The 13752-nt window shown below is 45.2% G+C and overlaps 1 protein-coding gene across 1 annotated transcript in view; it reads left to right on the top strand.

Moving 5' to 3' along the window:
- GRK3 (G protein-coupled receptor kinase 3) overlaps positions 1-13752 on the top strand; it is a 65881-nt gene that overhangs the window by 18665 nt on the left and 33464 nt on the right. The window contains exon 3 of the mRNA XM_027722315.2: positions 12505-12578. Within this exon, the coding sequence (XP_027578116.1) occupies positions 12505-12578 (74 nt within the window). The remainder of the gene's footprint in view (positions 1-12504; positions 12579-13752) is intronic.

Raw genomic sequence — 13752 nt, 5'->3', positions numbered from 1 at the left:
CCTGTCTGAAATGCACTGAGACTGCAGTGAACACAGTGCTGCTGTACCTGGTTTCCTAGGAAAGGTGGTGACACGGGGGCATCTTTGGGCTGATGTGTGGTCTGTTATGTGTGCATGAAACTATGACTTTGTATTGTGGCCAAAAATTTTACCACATAAATGCACATTTGCTTGCACTGACACCTCAGTGTGTGCTTCAGTTCAGATGCCTGTGCTGAATCATTAATATTTTGCTGTAGCATGGCACTTGCAAAATAAGCGGAATTTTAAGCAACCAAACACAGCCTGGCTTCAACTGAGCATGTTTGGGGACAGTGAAATGAAGAAGTCCTTTTTTTTTTCTCTCTAAAAAAAAAAAGAAGTCCAACAGGCCAACTTCTATGTAATAGATATTTATATTTATGTAATTGAATGCTTTTCATTACCATTTGGTTCTGAAAAACAGGACTGTTGCAGTTATTTTGATAAGTTACAGCAATTATAATTAGGTAGCTGGAAGTTTGGGAGGACTAGATCTTTCCTTTCTTTCCCTCATGTTTGTAGTAGTCATTGAACCTGGAATTTTAGAGCCTGGAGTTTCATTAACATATTAGTTTCTTGCCCAGGTGTTGAGCTGCAGAGCTAGAGCTGTGCAGAGAGGAGGGGTTTTCTCCTCCTCTCCCCTGGTACTGTCAGAGCAGGACTTGTCCTGGATAACCTGGAAAGAAGGAGCAGTTCTGTTACCGCTTTGCTGGAGTTTCAGTTATTTCTGAAACTGAAGTAGGATTTAGAATGGAATTAAAAAAAAGATTAAAGCTAAGCACGACTGTTTTTAACAGCAGACTTGGCATTGCACTGAAAAATATTCTATTTCCTTACTGTGGTTGTTCATTTAAATTTTATTGCATTTTCTAGTGTGTTCTTTGCCATTCAATTAGCTCTGTTTCCAGACATTAGCATAATTGCTTGTGGTAAAGTACCTGCAGTTTTAGGCAAGCATTATGCAAAAGGCTGGTGAAAAGAAATATGGGGAGGTAATTAAAAGTCTAATCACTTTTTTGTTCTGCTTGTTGTCTGTTTGTACGGCGGGGATGTGGCCAGACCACAGGTAGGGCAGGTCCTGGGCGTGCAGGTGTGGGGTGGAGTCTAAATGAACCCGAGTGCAGTGAATCTCTGGGCTGTGATTCTGCTGGTTCATCCCTTCCTGCCAGCTCCTCGGGGCCGTTATTTCCTCAGCTGAGGAGCCATCCAGTATGCACTGCTGTATCCTCTCATACTGACTATAAAACTGCGTCGTGCTACTTGGTTTTAGCTTGGCAAGTGCTGTAGATGAGGACTGTTAAGCTTTTTTTTTCCCCCAGACATAAATTCTTCCTCACAGCTCCAGGTCACTGTTTTTTCTTTAGTTTTCAGTATCCTTTCAAATGTAAACCCAGGCTTTGATCAGCTGTCTGATACAAGGACTCTGATGTCATGCAGAGTGTTCCTGTGGATGTTTCCCTATGGATGTGTCTAATTATGGTTCTGGTCTTATCATCTGCAAGTGTTTATCTTTAATGAGCCCTAAAATCCTTTTAGAGTCAATGCTTTCCAGGTCCCACTGTCAAAGCTTGGCCTAAATTTCCTCCCTGCCACTTCCTTCAGGTGTGCAACTACACAGGCATCTTGGGCTTGGAAACCAAAACCTTTAGGATCAGATTAAGAGCAGGAAACTCATCAGGGGGGACAATGGCCTGAAGGCTTAATCATATTTGCATAAACAAACATCTGTTCTCTATTTACATCTTTTCCCTCATGAAGGCAAATAAGCTGCCCTCATCTCTTGACGCTGGCACTGCTGTTTGCTGGAGCGATGCTCCAGAATGATCTTGAACTCTCTAAGAATGGCCCGATGAGTCAGAGGACATGAAGCTCGTTGGAGCACCCAGACGAGAGCTCTGGCAGCACTGCCAGCCCAGCACAGCCGGCTGTTCCTGCAGAAGCTGCTTCCTCCACCAGCAGAAGCCTCTTGGGGAAGTACAGCGTGTCTCGAAGCCGAGTGCGTAACCACCTTAGCTGGTTTTCTTCTTACCACATCCTGTTTGCTACAACACCAGATTATCAGTTTCTTTAGAAAAAGAGACGTTTTGAGATGGTTTTGGAAGTGTCCAAGGCCAGGTTGGAGAGGGCTTGGAGCGAGGTGGTCTAGTGGACAGTGTCCTTGCCCATGGCAGGGGGGTGGAATGAGATGAGCTTTAAAGTTCCTTCCAACCCCAACCATTCTGAGATTCTGGTATCCCAATATCCATAATTTATGTGTGGAATGTACTCCATAACTGCATTAAGGTTGCATGTGGAGTCCTTCTCGTGCTCCCTTGTCCTGCAGGGTGGGCACCCTTAGAGAGCCCCTGCTCTCAGAGGGCAGGTGGGAAATGAGCTGTCAGGAGTGTGGCCGCAGGGCAGATCAGGGTCTGCTGCAGCCAGGGTGGCTGGGGGCATTAAAGGGAGTCAGTTAGGTCATAATGTTGCTTCAGAATAGGATTGTTGGTTCTTAAATGCTTTGGAGCAAACTTGCTGCCACTTATAGTTCAGTGACTCTTGTGTCTGACGCTGGGCTTTCAGGCAAACTGCATCTACCTGTGAGGGAATTCCTGAGGGAATAAAGCTGGATTAGAAATCCTGGGATGTGATGCTAAAGCATCCTACAGCTTCATGTCCTGCTTCGGTTCAGCCTTGGCTTCTCTGATGACTGTTTGGTTCCCTCCTGAAGGCAAATAGGCTGCTCTCATCTCCTGAAGCTGGTGAGATATGGTGGTTTGTCTACACCCCTCTCAGTTTCTCATCTCTTTGCAGAACCGTTGGGTTTGGGTCTTGGGAAGGATGAGAACAGGATATCTTTTAGCTGTTTCAGCAGCTGGTCTTGCTGAAGTGTTTTTCACCTTGCCTAGGAAGTAACTTGCATTTTTTTTCCTTCCTGAAGCTGGATCTTTATTTTCATCACTTGTAGAAGAACTAATTAAACCAACTTGTAGGTGTCGTGTAACAAGTTGCAAACATTTTTTTTTCCCTATTTACCATCCACTTTTGCATAGTGAGGGATGATCTTTCTTGGGTGATTCATTTCACTGTCTTTCATATCCTCCTCAACCAGCAGGCTCCAAGCTGGAGGCCTTCCCAGCCAGGGTGAGCATTTTGCCATCTGCACCACTGCTGCCTCCTACCCACACGTAGCTGGTGAGGGGCTTGGAGGCTCCTGCTCTGCTCCTGTCATCCTGCTCCCCTCAGCACACACCCTGTGGGTCCTGAGCTCTTCAGCTGAGCTTCCAGAGCGTTTGCTCTATTTTGTAGATCCTTCTGCACAGGGACTTTTCTGCCTCAGCTCGAGGGAAACGTGCTCCTGACCCTTCTGGCTGCTGTTTCCTCCAGCTTGGTCAGGGACAACTTTCTGTTTAAAAAAAAAAAAAAAACCAACCCAAAACTAGGGTGTGAACAGCAACAGAGGTGTTTTTTGGGGCAATGAATCATGCTTTCTGTTGCTTGTTTCTCTAGTTGTGGACTCATTTAATTATTTCAGAGCTTTGGTGCTAATCATTAGAAAGGAGTTAAAATCTGTTGAGAAAAACATTCTTGCTCTTCCTCTTTGTGCTGGCAGTGTGGCAGTGCACTGCACTCCCCGAGCTGCCTAAAAATAACAGGCTGGGAAAAGTGCTTCCCTAGAGCATTATTTAAGCTATTGTTTAATTTAAGCAGAAGATCTATGTGCTGTTGGCATTCTGGACTAATTAAATAGTCCTCTGAGGAAATAACAATGAAGGCAATAAAACTTGGTCGGGAATAAAGAAAAGCACCTGAGTTTTTGGCTGTGAAGAGAGCAGGGATGACTTTTCTTAGCTGTGTCATGAGACTTGTAGCACTGCTATAATTTTGCTTTATTCTGGTACTTTGATGTTAGATAATGTGCAGCCATATAGCAGGGAAGATCGTTACTTGGTGGGTTTTCTGTAAAATCAAGGAGCCAGGTTGTTTGTTCAAGTGGTTTTTCTCTGGGGTTCCGGTTCTGACTTGGCAGCCACCACACAGAAGTAGACACCACCAAAATTAGGAAGTTGCTTTATGAACAAAAAAATGACATTTAAAATGCTGTTTAAAGACCGATCTTCTTCTTTCTTGTGTTATTTCTTATTTTCAATACAAGTTGAGACTGGAGCTTGGGTTGTGAACAGTCTGCAGGAGGCTCTCAGGGATCTGTTGAAGCCGTGCTGTCCTTGCACAGTTCTGTGATCAGTGGAAAACAACACAGAACCCAAACCACAAGTAGATGTCGGAAACTGTGTGACTGTAAACCGAAACAGAAACCATTAATGTGAGACATCTCATAGAGGAGCTGCTCCTTACACCATTCTCTCTGCTTGTATCAAACGGGATGGAACAGTGAAAGAGAGAAAATCCACCCTCAGAGCCTTCTAAAACTCTGCCTGTTCTGCTGTTTTCAGTGTTTTTCACCAAATTAGTGTTAGATTTATGATCTGTTTTTTATGTCATAATTTCAGTGTTACTGGAAGCTACATTTCTTTCAAAACCCTCTTATTTTGTGGTAAAATAAAGTGGTGCTTGGCATGAATTACATCGGAGATTGTTTAGAGGGATGTTGATGGAACTCCCACTGTAGATTTTATGTGCATTGTAGTTGTCTGTCTTGATGTCAGGGACAAAGAGTATCCAAAGTCACTATCAAAATGCATGTATTCATCTGGGTTTTTCTTCTGATGATAAATAATTGAGCATTTCTTTGTTGGGCTGCAGCCTGATCCCCTGCCTGCCTTTGTGGGGGGTTGAAGATGCTCGGTTGTGTGATTTCCCAGGGGAGCTGCAGATTAAATCTAAGCTTTAAAATAGGAAAAATATATATCCTATCATCTGGAACGTCACATAATGGATAATTTACATATGCTGGTATATTTGCATTTATATGCAGTGTAGTTCTTGGAAGATTTAAGGCATGGAGAAAAAGTCTTTTTCTCAGCAGAGCAGTGCAGTTACACAGTTCTGGGGTTAAATTGTCAAGAATTCCAGGCAGACTGGAAATTTTGAACTGAATCAGTATCATAGGAGATAAGAAGAGAATATTAACAAATATCACTATATATAGAGAGAACAAGTTATAAATTATTTGAATGACATTTCTCTTGGATGTTTCCAGTGAAGCTTCCACCAAACACACACACACCCCAGGCAGTGGCCCCACTGTGCACCTGTCATAGGTGTGTTTGATTTGCCCCAGGAAGCTCGTAGGTAAACTCATTCCTTTAGGATCAGATGGGCCCTGGGTGGTTGGTTCAGTCCTCCCACAGCTGCAGAGCCAAGCCCTCGGTCTCCTGCAGTGGTGGCTCTCCAGCCTCTTCTCCCAGCTCCGTTTGCCACGGCTTTAAGCTGTGTCAGGGGAGGGTCAGGTTGGATCTCAGGAAAAGGTTCTTCCCCCAGAGGGTGGTCAGGCACTGAACAGGCTCCCCGGGGAATGGTCACGGCCCCAAGGCTGACAGAGCTCCAGGAGCATTTGGACAACTCTCTCAGGGACAGGGTGGGATTGTTGGGGTGTCTGTGCAGGACCTGGAGCTGGACTCAATGATCCTTGTGGGTCCTTTCCAGTTCAGGAGCTTCTTTGATTAATACTGTGCCAAAGGTAGTGCTTTCTATCCACTTGTACTCACATGAGCCTTCTTAGTCTCTTTCTGGTGGAATATTCTCCTTGTACACCATCACTGTTCATCCACAATCCTGATTTCCACCTCTTCCCACCCAGCAATTCCTCAGTCAATCTGAAACGGTTGCACTCCCATGGAGATTTTATCAGTGTGTCTTGAAACAGTTCACAGACTAATTAAGCATCTGAACACCACTGTGAAATGGGGAAATATTGGTTTTCCATGTCTGTATCATGGCATAATAACAACTTTAATTTACCTGCATAGCTCTGTATTACTAATAGAGCAGATTCTCTGGGCCTGCCAGTACTGCTTATTTCTCTCAGTGGGATAACTCATCAGTAACAGGAGAACAGCTCAGGAACCAGCAGCAGAGTCAGTAGAATCTAAATTACTGGAGCTATTAAGTGTTCTTACTTTCAGCAGTGCTTTTAAGGGATGGAGCGGTCAGGCAGGCACAGGGCAGAGGAGCTGGAGAGCTCTGGCTATCAGTTATCCCATGGATTCATTTTCAAATGCTGCTATTGTTCCATACCAATATCTGTCCTATAAAAGAGCATGGATAAAACACATGGCAGCTCCCCGGGGAATTGGTCTGGGTTTGCAGGGTCTGGCTGGAGAACATCACTTGGTGCACTGTCAGGAGGTGAGGGATGGACACTGTCAGGCCTCTGAATCCCCAGACTCCAGAGGGGAGCAGAGCAGGACCCTTGGAGGGCAGCTGGTTCCCTCTGTCCTGGCCCCCTTCCCCGACACCGCTGTAATAACCTGCTCTTACAGGTGTTTGTGTGTCTGTGGAGATTGGATAGGTGGGGTCAGAAGTCTGCACACCAGTTTCTGAATGTTTCTCGATACTTCTGCCCATAATTTCTGTGATTAAAAGGGGAAGGAGTGTGAAGAGCAGCAGAACCATCTGTTTCTGAGCCTCCAGCTCACAGCAGCTTTCTGAGAGTGCCAAAATGAACTAGAGGAAGGCTCAGAAATTCCTGCAGGAAAATCAACTGGACTCTGTCACTGTTATTTTAGTGGTTTTGCTCCTCTTTACCTAAGTGCTGTGTGTATTTACTAACTGAATACTACTGGCTTTGTGTTTTGATTTTGACCACAGTACAACAGTTCCTTGATGCTCTGGCAGAACAGTTTGGCTCTTTACGTGGTTCAGATACTGAGCAGAACTTCCTAAGGCAAATACTGGCATCAGGGATTTGAGACCACCTTTCTGCTGTGGAATTACTCCATGTCTTCATCAAATGATCCCATTGCCTTGCTCCCCACCAAAAGCCACTCATGGATCTGGGCCCTTCCAGAAGAGCAGAACTGCAGCTCCCAGTGTAGTTTGCGTGTGCAGTAATTGGCAACAGTGAAGTTCATAGCTTGGAGCATGTCGGAAGGAAAAGTGTGATTTTTTCAACAGTAAAGGGATATTGGCTTGTGTTATATAAGTAATTTTAAAATGGTGTGTAATGGAAAAATACTGATCAAGAAAATAACAGCTGTCACGTCCTTTGTAGGGTCTGAATATCCTTGTGACGTGGGGAAAGAACAGAGACAACAAATAACAGTCCACCACCATGACGTTTTTAAGCTGCTCCCGCTTGTTAGCTTGCTAATAGCCTGCTGGAGCTGCTAATACTAGTTGCAAAGGGGTGGGAGTTTCTTCTGTTTACAAGTGAAGAAAGAAGGAGAGCTCAACTGCTGTGTATTCCTTAATTAGCTTTACTGGAGGAATTTATTCATGTGCTTTGCAATAACTGATTGATTGAAATGAAATGCTTCAGTTCTGTCTTTAGTGGTCCTTAAAAGTTAAAATGTTTTTATATACCTTTTTTTAGTGCTATTAGACCATCTTTTTCTTATATATAACCCTAATTTTTCTTTCACCTTTGATATGTTGAATGCCTTTGATACTCGACTTTAGTTGACTGGAATCTGCATGTTCAATCAGGCCTTTGAGGTTTGACACAGAATTTGTGCATACTCCTCCATTGTGTCCCAAACATCCATGCTGGAGAAGCGGTTCAGCTCTCCTGCTCCTCTCCCTGCAGGACTTAAAGGCATTCACAGGTCTGGCAATATGGGAAGAGGGCTGCCCAAGCTTGAACAAGCGTTAATGATTTCCTTGGGTGAAAAGCTATTGGAAAATATGCCTGAAAATAAGGATTTTCTTTGACAACACTTAAAACCTTTTAGCCAAAGCTTATTTTCATATAATGATTTCTAGACGTCATTAAACAAGCTACCTGGCAACTTGCAGACTAATTTTGAGCTCAATTTGATTCTGTTCTGGGGAAATTGTTCTGTGCTCCCTCACCATTGGATGCATATCCTCTCATGAAATACAGTTTGTTCTATCCTGCTTTGTATGCACAGGAATATGTTTCAGTCTGTTATGATGTATTATTTTTAATGTAAAGTGAATGAACATTAGGCTCTATTAGCAAAGAATAGATTAGGGAAAGAAAAGTAGTGGAATCTGTGGTGCCTTCTGGGCTGTGAGGATTTTTGTGGCTTTGGTCCTTGCCAAAGCACAATTCCTATGCAGTTTGCCCTGGTAATAGCAAGTCTCTTTGTTCCTGAAGAAGGAAATTGATGGTTCTCTCTGTTCTGGAGCACTTAGGTGGTGTTAATAACCCTGTGCTGTGGTAGCTGAGTATGTGTTCAGTACGGGGCAGGATCTGAACTTGATTGGGTGTTCTGTGACAGCTGCAGCCTGGCTGGAATTACAGTTTTCACATGATTTAATAGTAGACCTCTACCCCTAATGTTTGTGTCTATGACCCAGACCTGTTACTGGTACTGACGGGTCTGTTACTTCAGCCCTGTAAGATCAGGAGAGGTCTTTGAGGGACTTGGGTCAGAGACCTTTAAGTGCCCGGAGCAGGGACAAGCCCTGTGTTGCACACTTTGCAGAGCACCAGCCACATTCCTGATTGGCTTGTGCTGAAACTTTTCCTGCCTGGAGCCGGAGCCTTTGGCTGCAGTGCTGGGAAACGAGCCCGTCTCTGGTGCAGATGTCACTACTTCTTTGTTTGTCATGATTCCGTATTTATACACAGCACGTTTCGTTAGGATTTGGAAACAGCTTGGTATTTTTGTTCTCTAATTTGCTATTTTGCCTACTAGAAAGAGTCTACATCAGCATTTTGGACCACGTTCAGGCCTGCTGTAAATAGATGCAGCTTCCTTTCAATCAGTGACATTGTGAACACTTGTATTGGGGCTAAATGTGGCTATTTTTAGCTCTGCTCTCTCACCTAGTCACTCCTGTTTGCTTTAATAAGATTTTTATTTACTTCTGTTAACAGGTTATTTGAATCAGATACTCATAAAATTCCAGCTGGAACTAGATAAGTCATTTTCTCCAAGTGTTTTATGATGGAGTTCCTCATTATTATTTTATTTTGTTTATTATTCCATGCTCTCAGCTAATTGGTATTCTGGTGGAGATGGAGAGGTGGTGTTGTGGATGCAGGCGACCTTTAGACTGCTGGAGGAGGCAGATGCAGTGCTGGCTCTCCTGGCTGCTGTCCTGGGGGATGTTGGCAGAGCCATTCCCAGCTGACAGGGGCTCCATGCCTGCCCATCCTGCTGACCAGGCAATCCTGCTGCCATGGCACTGGGAGCAGGGCAGGAAAATGCCAGGGAACTGTGAATTGAGAAGGTAGCTTTAATCCCAGCCAGTGGCCCTGGTGAGGCCACATCTGCAGTGTTGGATTCAGTTCTGGTCTCCACAGTTTAAGAAAGACAAGGAGCTGCTAGAGAGTGTCCAGTGGAGACCATGAAAATGATTTGGAATCTGGAGCATCTCCCTTATGAGGAGAGACTGTGGGAGCTGGGACTGGTTAGTCTGGAGGAGACTGAGAGGGGATCCCATCAATCCATAGAAATATCTCCAAGGGGTGTGAGGATGGTGCCAGACTCTGTTCAGTGGTGCCAATGACAGGACAAGGAGCAATGGCCATAAACTAAAACAAGAAATTCCACCCCAACCTGAGGAAGAACTACTGTCCATGGAGGGTGGCAGAGCTCTGGAACAGCTGCCCAGGGAGGCTATGGAGTCTCCTCTCTGGAGACATTCCAAACCCACCTGGACACATTCCTGTGTTGCCTGCTCCAGGTGTCCCTGCCTTGGCAGGGGGGTTGGACTGAATGATCTCCAGAGGTCCCTTCCAACTCCAACAATTCTGGGATTCTCTGAAAGGGCAGTGTTTCTTTATTAAAACTGTAAGAATAGGGCTCTACATTGGGGATTTTATTTATTTTTGTAAAAGGCTCTGCTAGCAAACAGGTGGCTTTAAATAAGCTTGTGAAAAGGACCTCATCTGGTTAGAGATCAGCTCTGGGAATACCTGGTTACAGATGAGGTGTCTCACCTGGATCTGCTCTCTTCACCCCCTTCCCTACCTGCTCGTGAGCATCTGCTGAAGACTGAGCTGCAAGCCTCAAGAGTGGCCTTTACCCCTCCTTTAAAGACATTTTACCTGGTAATTAGTCTTAGTGCAATTTGTGGCATTTGGCAAATTTAGCCTAAGATTTTCTGTACCAAGATAATGGGAAAAATAGTTGTCCAGAGGCTGGGAAGGAGGAGGCTGGGAGCTGGGTGCTACCTTGCACTGTGTATGTATTATTGATATCATCCATCACTTTGTTACCAGAGAAAGCTTTGAAAAAATATTTTTCTTTTCCCTTAACAACCAGTGATCTGGTTGTTGCAGAAATTATATAGTTATAGCAGAAGGAATCTTTAAAGCCAAAGCTGTCAGCATCTTTATTTCATAAATAATTGCTGGTTCTTTTTAGCTGTTACTTAACGCTATCATTTTATTAATTCCTGCTTTCTGTTCCTGGGCTTATTTTTCTGTGTGTCGTTAACTGTGCTTATTGTGCTCTTCGTCAGTTCTCCCTGAACTTCTTAAAACTCCTGTCACTTAGTCAATGCTGCATCTGTCACTTCGTTTTGCCATTATCCGAGAGCTGCAGTTTCTGGCTGATCATTTTTCACTCAATCCAAGAGCAGCAGTAAAGGAGATTTCCTTTGTGCTGCAAGGGAAGTGCAGGATCTGTTGACAGAATGGGAGGTCGAAACAGAAACAATTCCAGTCCGGAGAACATTAAGCTCTAATCGGATTTGTTTGAATCATAGAATGGTTTGGGTGGGAAGGGACCTGAAAGCTCATTTAGCTCAACCCCCTGCCACGGGCAGGGATACCTTCCACTAGCCCAGGTTGCTCCAAGCCCTGTCCAACCTGGCCTTGGACACTTCCAGGGATGGGGCAGCCACAGCTTCTCTGGGCACCCTGTGCCAGGGCCTCAGCACCCTCACAGGGAAGAATTTCTTCCCTGTATCTCACCTAAATTTCCCCCCTTTCAGTCTGAAACCTTGTCCTGTCAGTCCAGTTCCTGATGCAGAGTACCTCTCCAACTTCCTCGTAGACCCCGTCTGATACTGAAAGGTGCTGTGACATCTCCACACATCCTTCTCTTCTCCAGGCTGAACATTCCCAGTTCTCTCAGCCTGTAAATTTTGGGAATATCTGCTTTTTTACATGGCACTGCAGTGCCAAAGGGCCCCAGGGAGGAGCAGAGTGTATCCCACGGCAGCATAAGCCTCCGATTGTTCCCCGTGCCCTGGGCTTGGGAACCTTTTCTTTCTCTGCCATAATTAAATTAAAAAAGTTTGGAAAATACTAAGCAGGGCTGGAATGTTTGGCGTGGCATTGTTGGAAATGTGTGTTGGTATATTTTCACACTCCTCCCACAGTTGTCTTTGTGGTTTGTTGTTGTGTTTTTTTTGTTGTTTGTGGGTTTTTTTGGTCCCCAGCCAGGAGCTGGGACCACGCCAGGGATTTTTCTTTCAGTGCATTCAGTGCTGTCTGTGCCACTCTTCAGTCTCTTAATTACCCGGCTGCAATCTTCTTTGGTTCATTGTCCAAGGAAAGTTCAGTCCATTCAGCAGGATTCTGCTCCGTGCCGCCGCTGGTTCCATCATGTGTGAAATAAGGAATTTGTTTCAGGTCCCTAAGTGGCACGTTTTGTCCTCAAAACCAGGTCCATGCCACGCAGGCTGGCAAGGAGGGGTGTGCTCAGTGGAGGGGCATGGTCTGGATGAGGAGATGGGCGACTTTGGGTGGATTTGGTGGGTTTTGGCAGTGATGGGGACGTTTCACCCAGTTCTCAGCCCACCCCTATGACACAGATCCCTGTGTGAAGTACCAGGGTAGCAGGTGCCAGCTCAGAGGCATGGAAAGATGGTGCTTCCATGGGATGAAGGTTGTGACTGCATTAAAATGCTCATAATGGAAGATCCTCATCATCTGGCTGCTGGGGTCAGGCTCTAAATTACTTGCAAAGGAATTGTAAAAACTCTGGTGTAATTTATTGTGCAATAAAACCCCATTAGAGGTAACATGAACTGGTAATTCTGAAATGGGAATGCAAAAGAGGCTGTGTTTTATCAATAAAATTTAGGTAAATCTATTCCAGAAAACCCCAAACATGAATAATGTCTTGTTTTCAGTGGGGGGAAAAAAAAAAGGAAGAAAATGTGGTCTGTGAAGAGGAATGGGATATTTTGGTGCGTTATGGAAGTGCCTCATAAAATCCTCAGCAGGATTTCAGGAGTGGGAATGGGCTTAATACACCTGTGGGAGGTGAGGGAGGCTTGGGATCCCTTTGTGATGGGAATGAAGAGCTGCCTGGTAATCAACATCCTAAACCTTGGCAAGTGGGGATGCTCACACAGGTATTTACAGCCCATGATGGTACCTGGGTGGTTTTGTGTGCCTTTTTACAAGTCATCATCGTAATGAGACAGTTTTTCTGATCTTTCTGTTTTTCTTTCCAGGATTTTTGCTCTTTAAAGACTATTGCATGAATGAGATTGATGAAGCTGTCCCCCAGCTGAAGTTTTATGAAGAGGTGAGTGGCCAGTGAGGGAGGTTTGGGGCTCTGCAGGGAGAAAGGCTGAGGAAGGCTGTCCTGCTCCTCCTCGGGCAGGGAATGCTGAGAGGGAAGGAGGGGGTCCATGTGTAGCAGTGTGAATATTTAATCAACTTGCTGATTTGGTATAGGGCTCTTAAAAAGTATTTCAAGTACCATAGATGGGATTTGCCCATTTTTTTTGAGCAGCTGCATGGGCTGGTAGGAAAGGAGCTGGGAGAGTTGTCGGAGTTGGGATGACACTCTCAAACACTTCAGGCCTTTCCCTAACGTCCTTTTACCTGTAGAAAAGCCAACAGAGTGCAGCTGGGGTGTCATGGCATGGTGGGAGGGAGATAGGAAGAAAGCTGCTGCTGGAACAGGCTCCTCAGGGAAGAGGTCACAGCACCAAGCCTGACAGAGTTCCAGAAGCGTTTGGATGATACTCTTGGGGATGGTCCTGTGCAGGGCCAGGAGTTGGACTCGGTGATCTTTGTGGGTCCCTTCCAACTCAGCATATCCTGTGATTCTGTGAGATGTTTTGGGAATTGCTGTGGCAGAGCTGCACAGGGGTAAGAGGATCCTCCAACGGGGTTCACAAGAGGTGGCTTTAGATCCATGAGTTGTACTCCCTTGTCATGAGATACTCAGTGAAGGAGCTGACAGGCACCATGCCCAGGGCACATCCCAAAGGACCAGTAATTCCAAGGAACATGCCGTGTCCTTCCCCAGCCGCCACTGCTGCACGACCTGAGCCCCATCCCTCCATTCATTCACTCCCTGTTCCATTTGTGACACTAAACCCACAGTTAATCCCCTCCCAGGTGCTGGTTTCAGTGCAGACATGCACATGCCTGATTGCTCAGGGTTAATTAGAGCTGCTCCCTGGGATAGCTCTGTCTGCCTTACTCTGAGCTGATCATTTAAATGTTTTTGTGCCAGTGGGCTCCAAGCACAAATGGCTGGGATCAGTTTGCAGATCAGTCCTCAGTGATACACTGTCCCCCACTCAGATCAGATACCTGCTGTCAATAATGGATCTTTTCCTATCATTTCCATCTTTTTATGCACTGACGATGTCACTGTCATAAGTAATCCAAAAAGGCCTGTTGTACCAGATTGTTTAGCAAGATATTTTTAGCTCCCTCTTTATCTCTGAAACAATTCAAAATTA

This window comes from Pipra filicauda, unplaced genomic scaffold (assembly GCF_003945595.2).
Source record: "Pipra filicauda isolate LSUMZ 115617 unplaced genomic scaffold, ASM394559v2 scaffold33_size4404698_pilon, whole genome shotgun sequence".
Classification (NCBI taxonomy): Eukaryota; Metazoa; Chordata; class Aves; order Passeriformes; family Pipridae; genus Pipra; species Pipra filicauda.
This window is presented reverse-complemented; position numbering and strand designations above follow the sequence as displayed.